The following is a 22,383-nucleotide window of genomic DNA, read 5'->3' on the forward strand; positions in this document are numbered from 1 at the left end:
TAGACTTTATTTCTTAGAGCAGTTTTAGGTTCACAGCACAACTGAGTAGAAGGTACAGAGATTCCCCATATCCCCCCTGTACCCACACATGCGTAGCCTCCCCACTATGACAACCAGAGTCCAGTCACTTCTTATAATTACTGTTCCCTTGCTACCCTAGCAAGTGTCCAAGGTCCACAGGTTCAAATTGAAGGAAGCACAGGGGGCTAGAGAAATGAAACCTGATCTCAATTTTCCTTTCATCTTCTGTACTTCTAACAGAGTTATCCACTCCCTGCCCCACCCACATCTGAGGGCCCTTGTCTGCGTAAAATCCTTCCATACTCTCTGTTGCCTATAGGATAATATCCAAAACTTTTTAAACGAAACATACAAGGTCCTTCGTGATCTGGTCCTTGAATACCTCTCCACTCACACTTCTATTTTCCTTTTTCCTTTCAGTGCACAGCAACCAGAACTTCTCTTTCCCCTAAATATACCGTTCTCTTTCCTGCCTGTTTTGCACACACAGTTATCTTTTCCTGGGGTACCTCAATTCCCTACTTGGCATACGTCTAGTCTTCTGGACCCCTGACGTCTGTTTCACCTCCCCTGGTTTTCAGGAACGTCTGCATCACAGAGTGCTATACACTTTAAATGCCAGTTTTTGCTCATTTTCCCCCACCAGATAGGAGCTTTGAGAAGCCCTCTTTCTTCATCACCTCAGATTCCCTCTTGCCCAGCATCAAGTAAGGACTGGAAACTCATGCCCCAAGCCTAAACAGTGGGAGCTGGCACACCCTCCCCTCAGATGCCCTTCCCTGCCGCCACGAGCGCTTCCTTCTGGGGTGGAGGAAGGCGGGCAGACAGAGCCAGGCTCCTCGACAAGGCACAGCCTCCTGGCACTGGAAAACACCTTGCTAGGCCATCGCCAAGGTTTTGGGACAACTCATCTCCTGGGTCTCTTCCCTGCCCAGGGCCTGGTCTCCCCTCAGCCCGTACAGCTAGTGCCTCTCAGCCAACCAGCCTTGCCCGGGCTCACCCCTCTGGAAGAGTCGGTGGAGACGACTCATCACGACCCTGGCCTCTGCAGCCTCTGCCCCACAGTGTCCTGTATGCTTCCGCTTGCTCCTGAGAGGGTGCCATCTCATCAGAGATCACCAGCCTTGGCCAATCCCTCCTTGGGGCACCACGGTGACATCATCAATAGGCACCAAGAAGGCCACTTCAAACGTGATGGGAGCCACCAGCCCCAAATCCACCGACTCCTCTTAAAGCAGCCGCTTCACTTTTGACTATGTAAAAAGGCAACTCCCACTCTTCCTGAAAACAAAGTATTTGTTTCCTGGAAGGAAATGTGCAGGGTAACACACATAACGTCCCATGTTCAGGGAAGTTACTTCTTCATGCCCTTGACAGAACTTGGGAGAGGGATTGGAGATGGGGCAAGCACATGGGGATCACCACAGTCTTGGGTTTGCCTCAAGTTTGTGAGACAGAACCTGAGGCAGTCTAATGCCTCACACTCTGGTCTTGGCACCTCCAGATAGCCAACCCCCATTCACAAGCGAGAAAAATAGAAACAACCCACACTGTGGTTAAGAGCTCTTCTGTCACACACAAATACACTTTAATAATTTACAAATGCACCTGAAAATGCCTTCCTGATTTCCTTCAGTTTTATGCCTCAAATGAGGCTTATCCACAGGACTAGACCTCAGGGTCTGGCTTGGGCCTTTGTAAATGTCTCTAACCCTTGAGTTAGGGTTTGAAGATTCATTCCATTCTGGACATGAATGCAGGTAACACCTAGAAAGAAATCACATTTCATCAGGCCTTCAGAACTCCCAATTACTCTCATTTTTTGGGGGTGTCACTTGTCATGCAAATTCCACCTAACCTCTCCTGGGAACCCTTTCTCCTTATTCACCAAATGGCTATTCTCACCACTCAGTACCCAGTTTGCTGACGTCTACAATATTCCGCATCTCATCATCAAAGAAGATCATCTGGGAGAAAGGAACTCCAGTCTTCTGCTGCAATCTGTGCAAGACAGGGCAGGGGGAACCACGCTGGCTTCTGAGCTCCTGCAGCCTCTCTGCTCTTCTCTCTTCCTGCTTATACCCTTATCTTCCCGTACCTCTCAAAGTGTGTGACCTTGCTGCCTGGATAGATTTCCTGATGAACAAAGTATCGCACAAGGTCAAAGAGCTCCAGTAGCTGTTTGGCCCCTTTAATCTCGCCTGTCCTGCAAAAAGATGTAGGAGATGGGATCAGCAGAGTGGAAGGCCGGGGCTGCAAGTGAAGTTACGTATAACCGGGGGAAATCAACTTGCTGTTTTCCCAGGATGGATAGATAGGTTTCCTCCGTCCTTATTCAACTCGATATCCTTCCTGTCCGACACAGCTGGCACTGAGCCAATGTTTAATAAATAAAAGGCACAGGAGAGGGTATAACTAGAAAAATATACAAATACTTGAACATTTGCATCGCCTAAATTTTTGTAGCCAAGGGGTTACACGAGAAGTCTCATGCACGCATCTGTCAGCATTAGACTGACAGCTTTTTTTTCCAGTCGCCCTTCTTACCGTGAAGCGGCAGCGACGGGCACCCCAAGGCTCCGAAATCGTTCCAGGACCTCAGGCACCTCCGGGTACAGTTGGATGGTCTGGCCTCGCCTATCTTGTACAGTTCCATCACTGAAGAAGGCGAGAGTGCGCTCAGCTCCGGCCGGCCTGCCTGGCCCCGATCCTCCCAGCCCTGCCTCACCTTCTCTTGTGGAAAGGGGGGTCTACGTGCGTGTCCACCCAGAATGGCCAGAGCGTGTAATCTGCGAGAGGAAGGAAGGGGAGGGTTCAGACTGGAGGGCGCAGGGCCTGGAGAGCTGCAACTGGGGTTTGGAAGAGAGCGCCCTACAAAACTCTCCGCAGTGGGGTCCCTCACCCAGGTCGAAGACTGCCAGCTCCGGAAGCCCCGCCATGACCTGTACCCACCAGTCGCGCACACGCAGGCGGGGCCTTTTCCGGGGCCAGAGTGCTTGATACACTCCAGCGGTAGATATGCCACCCCGCCTGCCTTAGAGACTTCGGCTAGAGCGTCGCCACGCTGGGCTGGGGCTGTCAGCCTGGAGACCGCACAAGCGCGCCTTCTAACGGTGGAGTTGGGAGAGAACCGCAGCAAGTGTCCACTCGACCGCACACAAGACCGCTGGGATCCCGTCCCTTCTTCATTTAGTTCTCTGTCCTCCCCAAGTTCTACTAGAGAAGCCAGGAAAAAGAAGCCCTTTCTCCCAGCACCCGTCTCTCATTTCATCTTAACAATTGAGACCCAAGTGACCCATCATAGCTTGTCACTCCTCACTCAACCTTTGTCCGTATCAGCCTGTCTCCACAGTGTAGAGCCCAGAGCCCTCAGCAATATTCCAGCAGTAAGGAACGTGGGTGGTGTCTGCAAAAACCTAGAGGCCTCTCTCAAACCAGGCCCAAATGTCCAGTATGGCTACAATGGGAGAGAACTCCCTCTCCTGATTTCTACCACCCACACCACGAGTATGCTGGTAGCTGTGTAACAACTACTTTGGGTAGGGACCAATTTGTATTGTTTGCCAATTTCTGTAAAAATTCCTACCACAGCCAATTTTAAGCTACCGATATGAAGTTCTTCACATAGGTCTGAGAAGAGATGCCAATAATTAGCTCTCCTGAGTTGGGAAGAGCTGGCTCCAGCACACGCCTGTCACTGAGAATAGCATTTCTAGAGTCTGGCAATCATTCTATAGGCACAATCTCTTCCATTGTCCCACTCCTTCAGTCTGGTATAACTGGGTGTGCATTAGGTCCATTTTGATTTCAGTCATATTTGTGCAATAGAAGAAAGATTCCAAGAGGCCAGGAAATATTTTATTGACAACCAGGGACACAGACGTAAGAGAGGGAAATACACAGGACTGCAAACTAAACCCCAATACCCAGCAAAGGCCCTCTGGGCCAGGAACACTGCATTCTGGGGTCCTCACAGTCTCCTACCAGTACACACACAAGACTGGGCATCCAGGAGAGGGGGCAGTGGCTCTGGTGTCCCAGAGAATGAGAGGACGTATGATGCCTCATTACGAGGGACAGGGGAAGGAGGTAAAATGGAAGGAGGGTCCATCACTGACTAAGACCACCTCCTCCTCTCAGAGCCAACACCAGGTGGAGGACTGAACCACCAAGGATTTTGTAATCAGCTGCTGTCTTCTCATCATTCCTGCAAGAAAAGGAGGTTAAAAAAAAAAAAAAAAAGCATTAGAAATACCATCTAGAACAAGGTTCTTAACCTGGGTTTCATGGATCTCTCTGGGGGTCTATGAACTCAGATGAGGAAAAAAAATGACACCTTTATTTTTACTAATCCCTACCTGAAATTGATATTTAAAAAATTTTTGAACACAGACACAAGCCCACAGTGGTATTAGAAATATGGGTAATCTGCTAACAGTAGAAATTAGATATTTTAATGTCACATTACAATTGTTTACAGGTACCTTGAAAATATTTCAAAATTATGGTAGTTATTAGACCCACCATTAGATCTTAATGTATTAATAAAAAAGCATATATATTATTATGTTACAGATTTGCCTTTTTAGTATTTTGATAACTGTATGTCAATATACTTAGTCTCTTTTGTAATTCTATGTATTTTATTTTGTGTCTGCAAAAATCTTATTCTGAGAAGGGGTTCACAAATTGCCAAAGGGTCTAAGCCACCAATAAAAAGCCGCAGGTCTGCTTCTCCTGCAGTATCTGCTCCCCCATCTTCACATAAGATTACCACACCCTCAGTCCCACTCCAAACTCACATCTGTTTACCACTGTAGATGAGCCGCTGCTGCTGTGGGGGGATTCCTTCTTTCTCTTCCACACGTTCCTTGATTCGCTCCACCTTTAGGGGTACAAGTAGTCAGGGGCTACCCGTGGTAGGTAGGGGTAGGATTATGGAAGTGGAAAGAACAAGAGCTATGCAGACAGCATGAACGCAGAGGACTAAGTTCATCAGCATATCCAAACAAAAGTACACGCAGGAAGACAGGCATGAGGAGGTGTTGGGCATACACTACCTTGTCTGTGGGTTCAATGTCAATCTCAATCTCCTTTCCGGTCAGCGTCTGAAACAGGCAAGGGTTTCATGAGTCCTGCAGCCTAATATACAATCTGTCTTCTAGGTAAAATGTCCTGTTCTAGTCTCTGGGACCTACTACCTTCTGAGAGATGCACATTCTCAGCAAAGCTGCTTTGAAGAATCAGAAGGCTTTGACCATACCTGTATTCATCAAACATTTTTAGGCTGTGGACAACTTTGATAGGGCAGATTCTGGGGACCATTTGACCTTGATGGGAAGTCATCTTACACTTCCCATCTTACCCCACTAGAATCCTTGAGAATACTGGCATTCCTTTGCATGAGACAGCTATGAGAAGTGTCCCAAGAAAAGTATTCCTTTAAATCAGAAGGACCTCGTTTTATATATCAATGATAGAAATTAACATACAGATAATTCAAAGAATTTTCAAGGATACCAGAGATTACCTCCGACCAGCTTTTAAGTAATACTAGAATTCAACATTCTATTCTCCCTATCTTCTTCAGACTTTTACCTAAATTCTAAATTGCAGCTCTGGTCTTCTTGACTTCTTCCATAGGCTAAGGGCTGCTGATATCCAAACACAATATACTGATTGTACACTTAAAAATGCTGTGCTCTATCCAATCTAATTTCCCATCCATCCTTGTTCTTAAAGTTCATATCCACACCAATCTACAGTAATCCAGACCTCAAATACACCATGCATGGCCTAATTTAGGGGAATTTCTTTGCTTTTACTGTATTCCTTATTGCCATACCCTCCCCTACTCTTTCTTATACCTTCAAGGACCCTTTAAAATAAGATCGATGACTTGTTCCCAATGCACTTTAATACCCATTACAGCTAGTTGTTTAAGTGTCAAACTCTCCAACTTCCTAAAGGACAGAGATTGTTCTACTCTAAGCACAGTGCACAGTATTTGACATATAAGCAATAAGAAAGATTTGTGGAAGGGCTAAATACACCGATGATCACGTTATGATCACAGCCAGCGTTTACTGAAGACTTTCTAAGAATCAGAAACTATGCTGAGTGTCATACACGCATGGATACATTTAATTCTTGCAAATATTTCTGAGACATATTTTATCGCTATCACCAATTTATAGAAGAGAAAAATGGGATTTGGACTGGTTAAAAAGCATGCCTATGAAATCAAAAGTAGAGTGTGGATCCAAACACAGACTCTCTGGCCCCAGAACCTCAGCTCTTAGCTCTGGACTCAGTATTGCCTAACTGAGTCTGGATGGTTTAGTATTGGGACCCAAAGTATGCTCCTGTGATAGGTTCACGAAATAACATATGGTTTCCAGTAATAGTATTCACATAGACCAGCATGAAGAAAGTACTTAGGGCCTAATTTCTCAACTACAAGAATGGTTCAGTCCTAGGTATATAGTATTTCCAAAAATGAGAGAGCAACTCCCTTGGATTTACCTGTTAGGATACAAAAGAGTAAATTACGATTCTCAAGTTTCTACCCCAACCCAAGCTGGTCTGTGTAAAAATTTTCAACAGTCTATGAGAAAAGCACTGACAGCAATGAGATTTTAATGAAACTAAATTGATTCAGGTGTTAAAATGTCCTTTTGTGAAATGACAGTGACAAAATATTTGGTAATTTTTTAGACCCCCTCCTGACAAAATGAAGTATGTAATTCTGTGTTGTCCACAAATCATTTCATTTTATTGATCTTAACACTTTAAATGCAAAGACTCTTCAACGAGACAATTAGATTTCTAGGTAAGTAACTTGAAGGAAAAACTTGAGCACACATCCAAAGAGGAATATGTGACGTTACCTTTTATAAAAACAAAACACTCGAAATAGCCTAATGCCTCGTAAGAAGAAAAGTATTAAACTATGGTACATCCATAGAATGATACATTTATTTTGCAATAATTTATACACTAACATGGAAAGAGCTAACGAGTATAATTATATGTTACTTTCTATATGTAGTTATATAGATAGGTATGTATATATATCTATATCGGAGAAAGGATTAAAAGTATACGTATCTCTTATACTAGTGATTGTCTTTGAGAAGGGGAGTAGGACTGAGGGAGGGTTAATTACGCTAATCCTCCACTTATCAGTACTATTTAAATTTCTAATAAAAATATATTCCTTTATCACATGAATATTAATAAACAAAAATTCATTCTGATTTAATAAAAAATTTTAAAGAGTAAAAAAGATTCTAAGAGAAGGCCTAAAACTGCTCTCCCAAGAGTAAGATACTTAGACCTTATGACATTTTTTAAAAATGTAAAATTTAAAACTCTAGGACTAGCCCTTTGTTTCTGAAATTAACTGTAGAAGCCCAAAAATGTATCCAGAGAGCAATCTGGCAATATGGCCTCCCAACAACAATACTTACAGAAAAATAATCATGACTATGACCAAAAATATACCTGCGACAATGGTTATTGCAGCCCTTGATACTGAAAAACTAGAAACATAATCTAAATATCAAACAATTGAAGGTTAAATAAATTATGGTACAAACATAAAGGGAAAATCACAGTCCTCAGGGTGGAGAGAAATATATTAAAAGACAACATGGAGATGTAATCAGCAAAATTCAAACTGTAGGAAACTCTAAGGGACAAACAACCTAGTTCATTCAACAAGAAAAATAGGGAAAAGTGGACATTACAGATTTAAAGAGGCTTAAAATACATATTAACCGACTGCAATGTATATTAGTGGGATCCAGATGGAAGCAAACTGTAAAATACAAATGAGACAATAGGGTAAATTTGATGACAGTAAGAAATCACTGTTAATTTTTTAAGTGTGATAATTATGGTTATGTTGAAGAAAAGAGTTCTTTTTCTATAGATAAATACAGAAACATGTATAAATAACATATACTGGGATTTACATAAAACATCAGGTAAGGAGAGATGGTGAATATAAATAAGATTGGCCATAAGATGACAGTTTTTGAAGCAGGGTAAAGGGTGCATTGTGTCCTTCTCTGTGCTGTTGTATGTTTGAAATCGTCCATAATTAAAAAGTAATTGAACAATTTTTAAAGATATACTTGATATATCATGCCATACTGGGTTTCTTCCCTCAAATCTGGTCATGTGACCAAGGAAAGCATTCAATACTACTTAACAAGTCTATGATGAATCAAAGCCCAACATAGTACTGCTTTACAAAAGGAAGGGATATAAAAAAAGAAAGCGATCCAGCCTTTGCCAACAATCTTTTTCAAGTGAAGATTTACAACCAAGAAACAATGAGCCATACAATTAATAGAACAAACCTATGTACAAGGAACTGCCATACTGAATATTATTGTCCAAATACAAAATACAATGATAAATTGCTATGGTGAGTGAAAAATCAATGCTGATTAATTTAGACCTGAAAGAGGTAAGTAACATTTCACACCCACTATCATAGCTAAAATAAAAATGACTGACATGACTAAAAGTTAGCAAGGGTGCAAAGCAGCTGGAATATTCATTCATTGCAAGTGAGAATGTAAAATGGTGTAATCCCTTGGATAACTATTTGGCAGTTTCTTTTCAATATATATATCTACCACATGATCCACTAATTCCATTCCTAGGTGTTTATCCAAAGGAAATGAAAACATATGTCCACAAAAAGACTTGTGTAACAATGTTCATAGGAGCCTTATTCATAATGGCCAGAAACTGGAAACAACCAAAACGTCCATCAACAGGAGAATGTGATAAATAAATTGTGATATAGTCATCCAATGGAATACTATTTATAAGAAGGAAGTACAGATACACACGAAAATAGACATAATGCTGAGTGAAAGCAGCATTATATAATATACAAAATATACATTATGTAATATACAAAAAATATATATTGTATAATTGCATTTATACGAAGTTCTAAAACAAGCAAAACTAACCTATGGAAACTTTCTGAGCATAGGGGTGAAAATGTTCTAGATCTGTGGTTACATGGGTGTGTATGTGGTTAAAAACTCACTGAACTGAACCTTTAAGAACTTTGTGTTTTATGCTATGTTAACAAAAAATGAATGAGAAAACTGGGGCTTAGATGGTAAAGATAGTTGCCCAAAGTAATCTGCTAAGAGGGTACCAATATGCAGGATCTGGGGTTAGAGAGTAATATGACGAAAAAGAAGTTTAAAGATCTGTACATTATGATTTTGTACATCATTTCTTGGTTTAGACTCTAAACTTTAGAGGGGATACGGGGGCAAGAAAACCTGGTTGGAGGGATTACAGAGAAATAAAGACATAAGTTAATGAGATCCCAAAACCAGAATAAAGGTAATGGGAATGCAAAGAAAATCAAGCAAAAAGAGGTATCAACGGAAAAATTAAGTTCTGTAAGAGAAAAATGACTCTAAAGAACTGAGTTCTTGATACCTGGTAGATTGATAGGATCAATATATGAGATGAGTATTGGGGAGACGGCTTAAGACAGGAGATGATGTATTTAATTTTAGAAGGACGAAGATGAGGCATCAAGAGAAGATTTAAACAGATGGATTTGTAAAGGATTGCAGAAAGAGATTTGGGAGAAGTCAGCTACATGGAGACAAAAGTTGAAAAATGAGTAATTCACAAAGGAGACCTGCCAATATAACCTATCATTTGTATAGTAATTAATAGTAAACTAATTGCTCCCATAGGTATTTAACATATGAAGAAATGCAGCAAACAAAAAAGAAGAGAGATAAGAGAGATAGAAGACAGAGAAATCTCTTTAAAGGCAGAAAAGAAAGTGTTTCAGGAAAGGAGACTGACAATTTTAGAACCAGAACCACTGAATTAGAATCAGTATCTTTACAAGATCCCCAGGTGATTCTTATGCACTTTTAAGTTGAGAAGCCCATCTATAACAAAGTATTTTTTTTGTAACTGCAGGTCTCAACCATCAGTGGGTTATGAAATGAACTTAGAATTGAAAATATCAGAACACATCTTACATAGTTAAGTTTTTTGTGTCTGTCTGAGGCATGAGGTAAATTTTTTCGTGTAGACTGAGATTTTTAAAAAAGTTTACAAAACACGGAACACCAAAAAAGTTTACAAAAACCTGTGCTGTGGACTAAGAGATTATTAAGGGGACACAAGAAACCTTATGCATTAAAAAGAAGATAAAAGCATTCATCTGCTAGTGTTTCTCACACTTTTTTGACAGTGACCCACACTAAGAAATACATATGAACTAGTAACACACACGTGTGTAATATACATATAAAATGAAAATTCACAAAATACCCTTTCCCAGCAGTATACCCTGATATTATTATCTTTCTTCTTTATTTTATGTTGCTCGCAACCCATTAAATTGATTTCACAATTAGTGACTCTTTTATAAGTCACTACTCAGTTTGAAAAACAATGATATTTGGCCATGCTGTTTGGCCTCAATCCTTAGCCAAAAGGCGGTTTGGAAAGACTGAAGAGATTAAGAATGGCTATTATGTATGGTAAATACACTAAGGAGCTGATGAAATAACGACAGACTTACTTAGCAGTAAAAACAAACAAACCAAAGAAACAAAACTAATGTTGCAGTGCATCAATTAGTTTTTGTCTCTCTGTCTGCAGGTACAAAAGAGGAAATAGCAGATAGGACTAATGAGGGTTGGGCATTGGTGAAACATCACGGGAGTTTAGAGATGGAAAAGAAGGAAACACTGCTAGTACCGAGAACTAGGGCACTGGTAACTAACCTGCCCAGTGAGGCTGGTCCAGGATGCCTGGCTCTGAAAGGCAGGTGCTGATTGAACACACTCAATGCTTTGGTTCCTGAAGGCTGGCTGAAATACTACTACATCTTGGCGACAACCAGCAAAAGCTTACAGTCTAGTCCCTGGGAGGCCCCCGGTTCCCCAGGCTAACGTTATTGTGCTGTGCTCGGAGGCAGCCTATGTTACGGAGGAGCAGGTAACCCAGGCATGAAGACTGGAGATCAAAACTTATTCCAAGAATCTAAGAGAAAAGGGAGTCAATCAAGCCTTCTCTCTGACCTCGGGGGTTCGAATACAGCGAGACCCCGGACAAAGGAGGCCTCCGTCTGGGTCATAGCACGGTTCTGGCGAGAAAGCAGGAATGGCAGAGACCCAGTGGTCGTCTGGCTGGGCCAGCCCGGAGCAATCAAAACCTTCTGGGGTCCCCCTACTTCCCATCACCCCTCGCGCGGAGCCCCGAGGCTGTCAGCGCCCTCCAGGCTAGGGAAAGGCGTGGTTTCCCTTCTCCCGTTAGGCACAGCGGCCAGCCCACTACCACTGCGTCTTGGCAAGGCTGGAGGTGCTCCCACCTTCACTTTAATTAGCATCTTCCTCCCAGTTTGAAGCTGCACACAGATAAATTGCTGCTTCTACCGCTGCGATCGCCGCTGTCGCTTCACAGCACTCCGCCTGTGGGAGTCACTTCTGCTTCCGGGTCACTGTCTGGCTCCACCCCCCCTTCTTACCCCGGGGTTCCCGAAAGTCTCGGGAATGCTCCCGCCTTTGGTTTCAATGGCGTCGTAAATTAAAAGAAGACGGACAGCTTAGTTACAACAGAGATGATGCCTCCGTGATACGGGAAGTCCCTAGAGAGCCGGGTCTAATGGAAAAAGAGGGGCGAAACGAACTACTACTCCCATCATGCCAGGGGCAGCTCCGCGCGTTCCACCCTGGGAGTTGTAGTCTTCTGCCCCTGGGATCCAACGGCAACCTCATTGTGTGAACTCTGTTAACCAGAAAGCCTCGCGCGACCACGGCCGGAGTTGGAATTCCTCGGTTAATCGTTCTCGCCGGCTATTAGCGGAACCTGTTGGTGTGGCCCACAGGGCTTAGTGGGGCTGCACGAGGTTAGTTGCTTAGCAAGGGGAGCTTCGGTCAACTGCCACCTTGGCCACGGCGACAGGAAGTGAGTACCCCTGTTCCGGAAGATGGTTATAGGACCCCTCCATTCCTTCTCGCCCCAAATCAGCCTCTCACTTCAAATTACTTTTTGCAGGGGCAGGACAAGGAAGAGTAGTGGGATAAGGAATGCACCTTTTTAGAGTCACTCACGACTCCATCCCAGTTCTTCTCCCTGGGATGGAGACATCGAGGATAATTGCAACCATGGGACGGGTCGGAGGTGGCAGTCTTCAGTGACCGTGCCTCGACCAGTGCCCCGACTTTCCGCAATTTAAGCAAGGGGAGAGATGAGCCCTGCTGCCAGCCCTAACAGGGTATTAAGACTTGCTGTTGATTCAACTCCGCCCTCATGACTTTTCCTACCTTCCATCCCTCAGATTGGTCGCTTCCCCTAGGCCCCCGTCATGCCTCATATCGACATCGACGTCAAACTGGACTTTAAGGATGTCTTGTTGAGGCCCAAACGCAGTACCCTTAAGTCTCGAAGTGAGGTGAGTCTGCTTCCCCTGGTGGGCCAGGACTGAGGAAGATTCCTGGCTCTTGTCTTTGCGCAATACTTGTTTTTGTATGAACGAAGTGCTCATTTTCCTGTTCGTATCTGCAGGTAGATCTCACAAGATCCTTTGCGTTTAGAAACTCAAAGCAGATGTACACTGGGATCCCCATCATTGCTGCCAATATGGATACTGTTGGCACCTTTGAGATGGCCAAGGTTCTCTGTAAGGTAGGACTTCTCTTATGCCACGTCCTCAATGGTGTCCAGTTATGTGGGCTGACTGCAGAGATAGTTGCATCCCCACCCCCATCCCAGATCAACTCTCTGGCAATTAAGAGCCCAGATGCTCCATTTTCCTCTTTTCTCCAGTACTAAGGCCCCTTCATATGTTAAGTTCAAAGAGCCATATGAGTTAATATGATTCCAAGTAAGTTTTGCCCCCATTTTTCTGATATATAATAGAACTTTCCCTTTTCTCCTGTCTAGCAGTTCATACAGCTTGCCAACTTTTCGCACTACCCAGGTCACCCCCTCCAAATCACATGCATCTCTCCAGTCACACCACTGTTAGGAAACTAAGCATTCACGATTTTAGTTCAGAAATTAAATAACAGTTTGAGCATTCAAAAATTCCTAACTAGAAGATCCTTGAGAGAAGAAGCTTATTAATTTTTCTTTTATGCCTGCTATCCTTTTTCTTTTTTTTAAAAAAAATACTCTTTAAGTCCTAGGTTCCTGGGAGTTTCTGGGATGTGCCCAAAATGTAATGTGTTTTTCTTATATACAGGTTATTGTTCACTTTCAAAATAGAAGATGCTGCTCCTGTCAGTAATGTACCTGCTTCTATACTTGTAGCTGAGAAGGTAGCTAGTTACTGTGGGCACTCTGACAACATATGCACTCTTCTGGTTATAGTCCTGGTTGGTGGATTCTGCTCCCGCCTATGGCTCTGTGGGCCTTAAGGACTTCTCCCTTTCTCTGTTGTTGATTGCTGTAAGTCTTTGTGGAATGTCTGCTGTCATTTCTTTGAGGTTGATATAGTTTTAGTCCTGTAGTGCTGTTGCCATGCAGTAACTATTTAGGAATCTTGCTGTTGCCCATTGCCCACCTGCCCTGTCCAATAGAGTTGAGGAATGGTGAATCTGACTTCTGTGTCAGCAGACATGCTGCAATACATAGACTTTGTGGGCACAGTCTTGATGTTTTATGTTGAGACTGGCTTTTCAGTACTGCTGATGAGTGCTAAGGAAATCAGATTTTAGAGATAGAGCCAAGTCTCACAGTCATAATAAAGAGGTTGGATGCAAGCAAGCATCTTTTTCTAGATCTCTACCTTGGTATGTAATTGGATGTGCTCATCATGCCACACTATGCCCATATATCTCCAAGTCCTGCTGATCTCCTAGAGTGATTTTTTTGTTGTTGTTACGTTGATGTCAGAGTGTTGCTGAGAAAGCAGAATTCAATACCAGCTTTAGCTAAGTAGTGTTGATGATGATTTCTGAGTGAGTATAACAATAACACTTTCTTACTGCTGGCTGATACATGACTTCCTTGGGTTTCTTGCCAGCTGCAAGATTTGTGCTGTCTCAGTCAACTGCTGTCTCCTGTCTGTTTGCATGCCTGCACTTTTAAAGTAAACGTCAGCATTCACAGTGGCCTTTGAATACCTTTCTCAAAGTATTGGTATATTGTTTGCAATCTGTTGAGCTAGGGAATACAAATCAGATGAACCATTATATCCTTGAACTTGGCTGGCTGAAATAGACTAAATGAAATAGACCTTTCGGGTTGGTCCGTGTCTCAAGAAAATTTGTCCTTTACCCCAGTGGACATGGAGAAAGGACGGGGTAACATCTTATTGGATTCATTAACCTTGAGGCCTTACCTTTTGTGAGCATTTAGACTTACTGAATTGACCAGAGATACCAAAAATAGGTTAGTTCTTCTACTAGAGGGCTGAGTCAGTGTAGGCAGTATAGTCTCTGTCCAGCCTCTTCATGGTTCTTTCTTGTCCACTGCTTGTCCCACTACCCCAACAGCTTGTCCTTGTCACCTTTTAAATCAGCAGCACTGTTTGTGCTGGCAGGTAAAATCCAATCCAGATGACTTAGTACTTTGGTGGGAGTGTTTGACAGTACTACCGTTTCCCTGAAAATAAGACCTCGCTGGATAATCAGCTCCAATGTGTCTTTTGGAACAAAAATTAATGTAAGGCCTGGTATATTATACTATATTAATTATATTATATTATACCGGGTATTATATGACAAGGCAAATAAGACTGAGTCTTATATTAATTTTTGCTCCAAAAGACACATTAGAGCTGATTGTCCAGCTAGGTCTTATTTTCAAGGGAAACACGATAGCTTATGGTAAAAAGCTCTCCTGGGATTTGTAGGGAGAATAATGGTTGAACTAAAATCCAAGCTCAACCCAAGTTCAAGTTGCTTTTTCCAGACATCAGTGCTTTTCTCCCTCAGATAGAATAGTATAAAGGTCTCTTTCTAGAAAAAGAGATCCTAATAAAGTTCTCTCGTTTTTGATGGCTCTCTTTCTTCTCTCTAGTTCTCCCTCTTCACTGCTGTCCATAAACACTACAGCCTCGAGCAGTGGAAAGAGTTTGCCAGCCAGAATCCTGACTGTCTTGAGGTAATACTGGTCCTCCCCTGATCCCTTCCTTATCCCAGTTTTCCAGGAATCTTTTTTGGCTTCCCGGGGATCAGCTCTTACCTCCCCACGCATTGGCTGCTCATCAGGTCCCTTTTGACATGCCGTAGGCTGTCTAATGCCTCCCATGCCATTGCCCACTTTCTTTTACAGCACTTGGCTGCCAGCTCAGGCACAGGTTCTTCTGACTTTGAGCAGCTGGAACAGATCCTGGAAGCTATTCCCCAGGTGAAATACATATGCCTGGACGTGGCAAATGGCTACTCTGAACACTTCGTTGAATTTGTAAAGGATGTGCGGAAGTGCTTCCCTAAACACACCATCATGGTATGTTTCTCTTACCGTCTTAGTTGGTACATTCCTCTCCTTCTTCCACTTTTTCATGTCATTCCATTTTGTTACGTCAGTTCATTTCTCCTCTGCTGCATTATGATTTTCCTAGTCCACTTAATCATGTCACTGGGTGATTATCCATGGTTACGCTTAAAATGTTTGTTTATTGGTCTTTGCAATCTCTGACCCTTGATACATAGTCTTTGTAAATTCAGTGTCCCTGACATCACTCAGCAAACCATGATGTGTTTAGGCATTGTATGTACCTGTGGTATATATACACCTGGCCCACTGAAATGGACATGGTACTCCAGTCATATTACGTTTTATTTTTTTACAAGCTTAGGGGAGTGGTGACAAGGCCTCCTTTTCTTCACAGCATTGAGGGGTCTCTCTGTTCATTCCATCAGAAGCAAATACAGGTGTATAGATGGATATTTAACCTGCATTACCATTATCTTTCCCTAAGGCAGAGAGGTTTTATGATATAACAATTTAAGGGAAGGACATGTGTGGGTTTCTTGGTAGGGAGCGGGAGATAAATATACCGTAAATCAGATTTGATTTTGGTCGAGTTGGACCCCAGCTTGACCCTAGTCCAACAGTGACACTGGCCACTAACCCTTTTACCTCAGCTGGGGAAGCAGGGTCCTTTGAAGTGGCTAGTCTAAAAGCCCTCAGAGGGCTCAGTAGAGGGAACTCAGGTACACTTTTGTAATAATGTTGGAAGGTCGTGGTCCTGGCATGTTACATATAAGAGCATGCAACCGCCTCTTTGTTTCTGACCCTAAGAATGCTATCTTGATGGCTCTGTCTCAGGCAGGGAATGTGGTAACAGGAGAGATGGTGGAAGAGCTGATCCTCTCTGGGGCTGACATCATCAAAGTGGGAATTGGACCAGGTAAGCTGGCTCATTGGGGTCATTGGTAGACATCTGTGGAGCACTTCACTCTCATCCTTGTCACATTCTTCTCAGGCTCTGTGTGTACCACCCGGAAGAAAACTGGAGTGGGGTATCCGCAGCTCAGTGCAGTGATGGAGTGTGCAGATGCTGCTCACGGCCTCAAAGGCCACATCATTTCAGTAAGGCCCAAGGGCAGGGGATGCCAAACATCTGGGCTTTCTGCCGTCCATGGGAGCTTTGATAGAGGTGGATCAGGACTCCTAGGTTCCTGTCAGCTTGAGGTGGGCAGTTGGGACATCGCTGAGAGGGCTTGGGAAATCCATGCTGTCCCGACAGTGCTCCTTACTTTGCAGGATGGAGGCTGCAGCTGTCCTGGAGATGTGGCCAAGGCATTCGGTAAGGACATTGGGAGGGCACAGAAGGAGGATCCTGTAGAAGAGGATGAGTCACCTCTGAGGGTCTAGGATCAGGCCAAGAAAGGCTGAGGAAGCTGTTCAGATTCTTTCATAATATGAATTAGTGACCATGAAGCCTGTAGTCACCTGTGGTAAGCCAGCTGGGGAGATCCTGAGACTGCTATGGACTTTCCCAAGTGTGGGCCAGAACCATCTGCACCATCCCCTGGACTGCTGGACAGTGTAAATGCCTGAACCTCAGATTTACAAAATCTGGCTCCGGGGAGTGGGGCTGCAGATCTGCATTTTTCACAGCTTCCCAGGTGATCCTTGCTCACACTAAAGTTGGAGACCTTTGCTGTAGGGACATCTACAGTGAGTCTTGTTCAGCTGGGCACAGTAAAAAGAAATGACCAGAAGATGGCAAAAGCAGCAGAAAGGAGAGAGTAAAACCAGGCAGGGAATCTTCTGCAGCTCTTTTCAAATTCTCGGTGAGGTGAGGCCCACTGAGGACTAGAGGCCAGGGCAGAGCACGCCTGTGTGGGTTGTGGGCCAGAAGGGAAACAAAACCAGGAAGATGTTGGAATCATTGTCAGGACTGAGAATTTGGTGTGAGTTGCTTCTGAGGGTGGGCATATGGGCACCTGGGCCAGATTCATCTTTCCACCCTTCATTGACAGGGGCAGGGGCTGACTTCGTGATGCTGGGTGGCATGTTGGCTGGGCACAGTGAGTCAGGTGGTGAGCTCATCGAGAGGGATGGCAAGAAGTACAAGCTCTTCTATGGAATGAGTTCTGAGATAGCCATGAAGAAGTATGCTGGGGGCGTGGCTGACTACAGGTATGTGTAGAGGCCTAGGAGCTGAGGGTTCCTGGAGGGTGTGACTAAGTAGCGTGGTGAACTCATGGCTGCTGGGAGATGGATGGTATAGTTCCTGGGAGAAAAGTGGTGAACTGGGACTGAATGCTAGAGATTGGGAAGAGTCATTGGGCTTAAGGAAACCGGAAGCAAACGGTAAGAAAGTTTTTCTTCCTCTAGGGCCTCAGAGGGTAAGACAGTACAGGTGCCCTTCAAAGGGGATGTGGAACATACCATCCGAGACATCCTTGGAGGCATCCGCTCCACATGTACCTACGTGGGAGCAGCTAAGCTGAAGGAGCTGAGCCGGAGAACTACCTTCATTCGTGTCACCCAGCAGGTGAATCCAATCTTCAGTGACGTCAGCTAGGCCTAAGCAGTTCTGCCCTGCCAAGCCAAGGCACCAGCACCTTGCCACAGGGCCTCTCAAGCAGGCCCCTCTCCCATCCCAACTACTATTACTATTGTTTGGTCAGTTCCTGTCGTCTGGCTCCTGAGAGCTCCTGCAGTAATTCTGTACTTCCCTATCTGCACACAAAATGCCCAGGGCACTGACTGGGGAGGAAGCCAGGAAGGCAAGCTGAGAAAATGAAGATAATCAAATGAGAATCTGGGGACCCAACTCTTGAGGATTAGAAGAAAAAGATACTGATTCATACTAAATGTTTTACGAGTACATGGCCGTGGTCTGGAAGAGGTAGGCTTTTAGAATCGTGTTTTGTTAATAAGTGTCATTAAATAGGATGTTGAATATCTAAAAAGCTCAAGAAGTGTTACATATTTTAAATACCTCAATAAAGAGAAATCCCAATGACTAAAGAGATTCTGGGGCTTTCTGCATAAGGCTGGCATCTGGGTGCAGCTCCAGGGAAAGTGCAGGTGAAGATGGCACTGACCCCGTGGAGTCAAGAACAGTGAGTACTTTTCTCATGAAGCATCTTCATTCTAGTACCACAACCCCCAGGTAACCTAGCAGCGAGAGAATTTACAGAGTATATATTCTGGCATCAGGACACACAGATATTTTCAAAATAGCAAAAGGAAATTTTCCGTCCAGGTTCGTCCTGGTAATCCTTCTGACACATCTGAACAACACTTTCCAAGGGAAGTAAAAGGGCAAAGGGATTCTTTTAGCCCTTGGAGAGGCCAGTTCTGTTTTAAGGAATGATCTACACTAACCTTACAGAAGCCTTAATTCCCCTTGCTCACACCAACACAGTGTTTTAATAAATCCCAAATTTAATTATCAAGCATTACAAAGTAATTTTGGCAAGGTAGCCAGGCAACCCAAGCCTGAGCTTTCACTTTATTACCACTAAACTGCATGTAGACGTGAGAAGGAAACAGGGCAGAGCGCAGAGGGCATCCCAGTCCTATCAGGAGTCTAGAGCTCTAGAGTCTGTATGGTCATGGGAAGGGACAGGCATGATACTGGGGCTAGAAGCGGGGAGGTATTCACAGAAGGTGGGGATCAGAGTGTTAAACTTTGTCTTCTCATAGTTTTCCAAAAACTCCTGCAGAGAATGAATAGGGAGATCCTATCATCATCTAAAACATTCCTTGAGCCCTCCATATTCTGGAGCATGTGGGTTTCTGTCTTGTGCCCCATCCCCTTTCTTCCCCAGCTTTCTGCTCCTCCCTGCTCACCTTTCCTTCCCTCTGGCCATTTTCTTCCTCATCAGAGTCCAAAACCAAGTCCCCTATGGTAATGACAGGGCTGCACGGAGATGGGAGACACACTACAGGAAGGAAACCAGAGTTAACGTACTCTTCTAGGGGAACACAGGCTCTCAGGAGTCCCCAAGAGAGGAGGCTGGCTGTCCCAGTCCTTACTCAGGATGCCTACCTGGTTTCCTGGCCCTAGGAGGCGATGACAGTCTCAGGGACTCCATGGGGCAATCCCAGCAATTCCTGGGGTGGGAGCAAGCAAAGAAGATAGGGTGAAGGGAAACCAGGCAAGGAATGTGCTGCAAGGAGGGAGAAGCAACTGTTCCACTCACTCCTTTTGCTCTGAGGCAGACAGGTCAACTGGGTTCTTCATAGCCCTTCCGCCCAGGGTCTGATTTGGACTCCTAGACTTTCCAGTGGAGGCTGCTCTTGTACCAACAGCACCTGCTGCATCTGCCATGTGTGTCCCATGTTCTTCCCTGTTCTCAGGTTTAGATATGACCTGGGTTGGTGAACCCAGATTCCTAAAGGGGAACAGCATGACTGTGGGGCGCTCCTTACGGCCTACCCTAGTGGATGCCCACTGGGACCGGATTCTTCGCCGGCCTAGAGGGGCCAAACTGAAGTGGTGACCAGCCAGTGGTTCTGGGTGCATCCTTGAGGCTGGTTCCTGAGGAAGGTGTGGGCCAGGGGTGGCTTTTGGCAGGTGGTGGAGTGCTGGTCTTGGTTGCTGAGGAGGACTCTGCTCCGTGGGTTCTGTCATGTTCACTGAATTAGCAACAGAGCACTCTGAAAAAACACAAAAGAAACACAACAATGTTCCTTATAAAGAAGATAGTAACACATCACTCAGTCTGCTTTCTTGTGCCTCATGCTCATGTAACCCTTGTAATGGGCTGGCTGTCTCAAAAGATCTCAGGCTAAACACTCCACCTGCAAATTCCTAGTTCTCCCAGATAGTCCTGGTACCTGGCAGTGGCCACTCCATGTCCACACCATACTGGCTCAAAGCAAAAGAAGAAGTGACAGAAGCTCCAGGCTGCATCCAACTCAGCACATCCTGAAGCTGTGGGCAGGGAGAGAGATGAAGACCACAGTCCTTGATACAACCACCCGGCACTCTGCCCTCTGTTTTGCCCCAGGAAAACCTGCTGTGCCTGCGGAGGAGGCAGTGCTTTTTCCAGCTGACACAAATATTCAAAAAATAGCTTTTCCATAGCAGCCAGAAAGGGTTCCCCATACTCCTGTTGAAGTTCCTGCAGGGCAGAAAGAAGCAGGTCAGAAGAGAACTAGAGAAAAGAGCCACATCACAGCTTCCAAACCAGCCAGCCTCACCTGCAGCTTTGAAGCCAAATCCACAGGGGCCTCTACCAGCCGCTTCACTTGCTGGCAAAAGGCTTCCTGTGCCTCTGAGATCTTCTTCAGATCCTGCTTTGTCTATTGAAGGGAAAGAAGACAGACAAGGTAGGGGCACCAGGATCCAGTGGCCGGGAGGAAGAGCAACTTTGTTGCACCAAGGGTTAACGGGGTGGGTACTGTTCTAGAGGTTACTCACAGCTTTGGGGTCCCGCACTACAGGTCCAGACTCTGGGAAGTGGCGATGCAGGGCATTCAAAACCTGGGCCCAAGGCCGGCCCTGCAGGATCATCTCCACCACCATCTGTGAATGTCCTGAACTCAGAATCCCCACTTCGGGGCACGTTGCCCTTTTCCAACCGGTCCCACCCCGCAAGCGGTCTGCCCTCGTCAGATACTACTCGCATCCCGCTCCTTTCCCCTCTTACTCTTCCAGGTCCCACTGGCTCCAATACCTTGGCCTTTAGCCCCATACACAGGCGTTCGTGGTGGCGGTAGCGAACCAAGCCAGGGGCAGCAACGCGCAGGGATCGCAGAAATTCCAATACTCGCGGGAAATTTTCCACGCAGCGTCCGCGGACTACTTGCCAGCTGGCAGCGGCTGCAAAGCGCAGAGCAGCGGGACCGGCCCCCGGGGGTGTGGCCATTGCTCCGCCCCGGGGGCAGCCCGTAGGCTTTCTTCCTCCACGGCGAGGCTTTCCGACTCCTCCTAGGGGCGTGGCTTCCGATGGCCCTCTGTGGCTCGAATGTTTTGAGGGGTCTTGGATACTTCGCGATTCGACTCAGTGCCCTTCCATGGGTCACCAGAATTCTGGAGGTTCTCCCCAATTCGGGCAGGAGCCTGAATGGAGAAGCTGTCCGGCTCCAACGGTGCCAGGTCGCTCTGCCTTGAACGGCGCCGTTGTTTCTAACCCGACAGCTACCGCGATTCTCCTCCGACCAGTTTTCTGACCCGGAAAATGGCGGCAAGGATCACCAATGGGCCGCCAGCGAGGGGAAGCGTGACGTCGCTGCTTAAGGCCACGCCCCCGGGCGTACGGCTCCGCCCCCACCTCTCCCCCACCGCTGCTCTCGCTGTCAGTTTCCTCCGTCCGCGGCTTGGCTGAGGTGACGGCGGGTGTCGGCCCTCCCGGCCCCTGCCTTTCTTTGCGGAATCTGCAGAGAAATCACGTCCCTCTCTGAGGTTTGACTTCCTCATGTGTAAAGCGGGGATCATGCCGCTTGCTCTCTCCATCGCCATCACCCACTGAAATACAATTCCTTAAATCCCAGCCCCCAAACAAGCGCTGCGAAGCCTTCCCTGGTGGAGCGCTGCTTCCAGTAAGAATTTAACAGTTCCTTTTTCAAAACAGGAGAGGGCGCCCGCTTTTAAAAGTTGGAAAAGCTACATTAGATTGTTAACCTGATTTTCTCTGGATGGTGAGACTAGGTAATTTTGGGGGGCTTTTCTGTGTTTAGTGTCTTCTTTTTACTTTTTATTTTTTGTATCGTGTAATTTTTAAAAATATAAAATAGTTTCCATTTTCCAGTTTCTGCTGTGCATTTACTCCAGACAGCCCCTAATTTTTTTTATTTTTTTAAACAGGACTTTATTGGGGAACAGTGTGTACTTCCAGGACTTTTTCTTTTTTTCCAAGTCAAGTTGTTGTCCTTTCAATCTTAGTTGTGGAGAGTGCTGTTCAGCTTCAAGTTGTCCTTTCAGTC

The 22,383-nt window shown here is 45.1% G+C and overlaps 4 protein-coding genes across 11 annotated transcripts; 1 reads left to right on the top strand and 3 right to left on the bottom strand.

Annotated features, from left to right (window-relative positions):
- Positions 1-14: 14 nt before the first annotated feature.
- MDP1 (magnesium dependent phosphatase 1) lies at positions 15-3,093 on the bottom strand. Of its 3 annotated transcripts, none has more exons than XM_033107218.1 (6): positions 2,924-3,092; positions 2,750-2,810; positions 2,569-2,679; positions 2,120-2,227; positions 1,927-2,022; positions 15-1,788 (listed from the first exon to the last, which is right to left on the bottom strand). In XM_033107218.1, exons 1-6 carry the CDS (start codon positions 2,958-2,960, stop codon positions 1,593-1,595), a joined length of 609 nt encoding a protein of 202 aa, XP_032963109.1. In that variant the 5' UTR covers positions 2,961-3,092; the 3' UTR covers positions 15-1,592. The 3 variants fall into 3 exon arrangements, with proteins under 3 accessions (XP_032963109.1, XP_032963111.1, XP_032963110.1); XM_033107219.1 differs by having other exon boundaries at positions 1,588-1,788; positions 1,937-2,022; positions 2,924-3,090; XM_033107220.1 differs by lacking the exons at positions 1,927-2,022; positions 2,120-2,227 and having other exon boundaries at positions 2,924-3,093.
- A 764-nt stretch (positions 3,094-3,857) lies between these two features.
- Positions 3,858-11,553, bottom strand: NEDD8 (NEDD8 ubiquitin like modifier). Its single transcript, XM_033107223.1, has 4 exons — positions 11,408-11,553; positions 5,082-5,129; positions 4,824-4,906; positions 3,858-4,228 (listed from the first exon to the last, which is right to left on the bottom strand). Exons 1-4 carry the CDS (start codon positions 11,423-11,425, stop codon positions 4,132-4,134), a joined length of 246 nt encoding a protein of 81 aa, XP_032963114.1. The 5' UTR covers positions 11,426-11,553; the 3' UTR covers positions 3,858-4,131.
- Positions 11,554-11,687: 134 nt separating this feature from the next.
- Positions 11,688-18,471, top strand: GMPR2 (guanosine monophosphate reductase 2). Of its 3 annotated transcripts, XM_033107217.1 has the most exons (10): positions 11,688-12,003; positions 12,377-12,490; positions 12,604-12,723; positions 15,064-15,147; positions 15,319-15,492; positions 16,318-16,399; positions 16,475-16,581; positions 16,756-16,798; positions 17,478-17,637; positions 17,836-18,471. In XM_033107217.1, the coding sequence occupies exons 2-10, from the start codon at positions 12,404-12,406 to the stop codon at positions 18,023-18,025; spliced, it is 1,047 nt and encodes a 348-aa protein (XP_032963108.1). In that variant the 5' UTR covers positions 11,688-12,003; positions 12,377-12,403; the 3' UTR covers positions 18,026-18,471. The 3 variants fall into 3 exon arrangements, with proteins under 3 accessions (XP_032963108.1, XP_032963106.1, XP_032963107.1); XM_033107215.1 differs by having other exon boundaries at positions 16,475-16,798; positions 17,836-18,439; XM_033107216.1 differs by having other exon boundaries at positions 11,688-11,944; positions 16,475-16,798; positions 17,836-18,439.
- Positions 16,639-21,693, bottom strand: TINF2 (TERF1 interacting nuclear factor 2). Of its 4 annotated transcripts, XR_004423149.1 has the most exons (10): positions 21,135-21,679; positions 20,879-20,983; positions 20,659-20,760; positions 20,472-20,579; positions 20,293-20,389; positions 19,656-20,112; positions 19,502-19,566; positions 19,303-19,394; positions 18,446-18,624; positions 16,713-16,831 (listed from the first exon to the last, which is right to left on the bottom strand). XR_004423149.1 is itself a non-coding variant. In XM_033107214.1 (9 exons), exons 1-9 carry the CDS (start codon positions 21,324-21,326, stop codon positions 16,745-16,747), a joined length of 1,248 nt encoding a protein of 415 aa, XP_032963105.1. In that variant the 5' UTR covers positions 21,327-21,679; the 3' UTR covers positions 16,639-16,744. The 4 variants fall into 4 exon arrangements, 3 of the variants coding, with proteins under 3 accessions (XP_032963105.1, XP_032963104.1, XP_032963103.1); XM_033107214.1 differs by lacking the exon at positions 18,446-18,624 and having other exon boundaries at positions 16,639-16,774; XM_033107213.1 differs by lacking the exons at positions 16,713-16,831; positions 18,446-18,624 and adding an exon at positions 18,676-19,169 and having other exon boundaries at positions 20,481-20,579; positions 21,135-21,693.
- Positions 21,694-22,383: the final 690 nt, after the last annotated feature.

The sequence above is a fragment of the Rhinolophus ferrumequinum genome, chromosome 6 (assembly GCF_004115265.2).
Source record: "Rhinolophus ferrumequinum isolate MPI-CBG mRhiFer1 chromosome 6, mRhiFer1_v1.p, whole genome shotgun sequence".
Taxonomy (NCBI): domain Eukaryota; kingdom Metazoa; phylum Chordata; class Mammalia; order Chiroptera; family Rhinolophidae; genus Rhinolophus; species Rhinolophus ferrumequinum.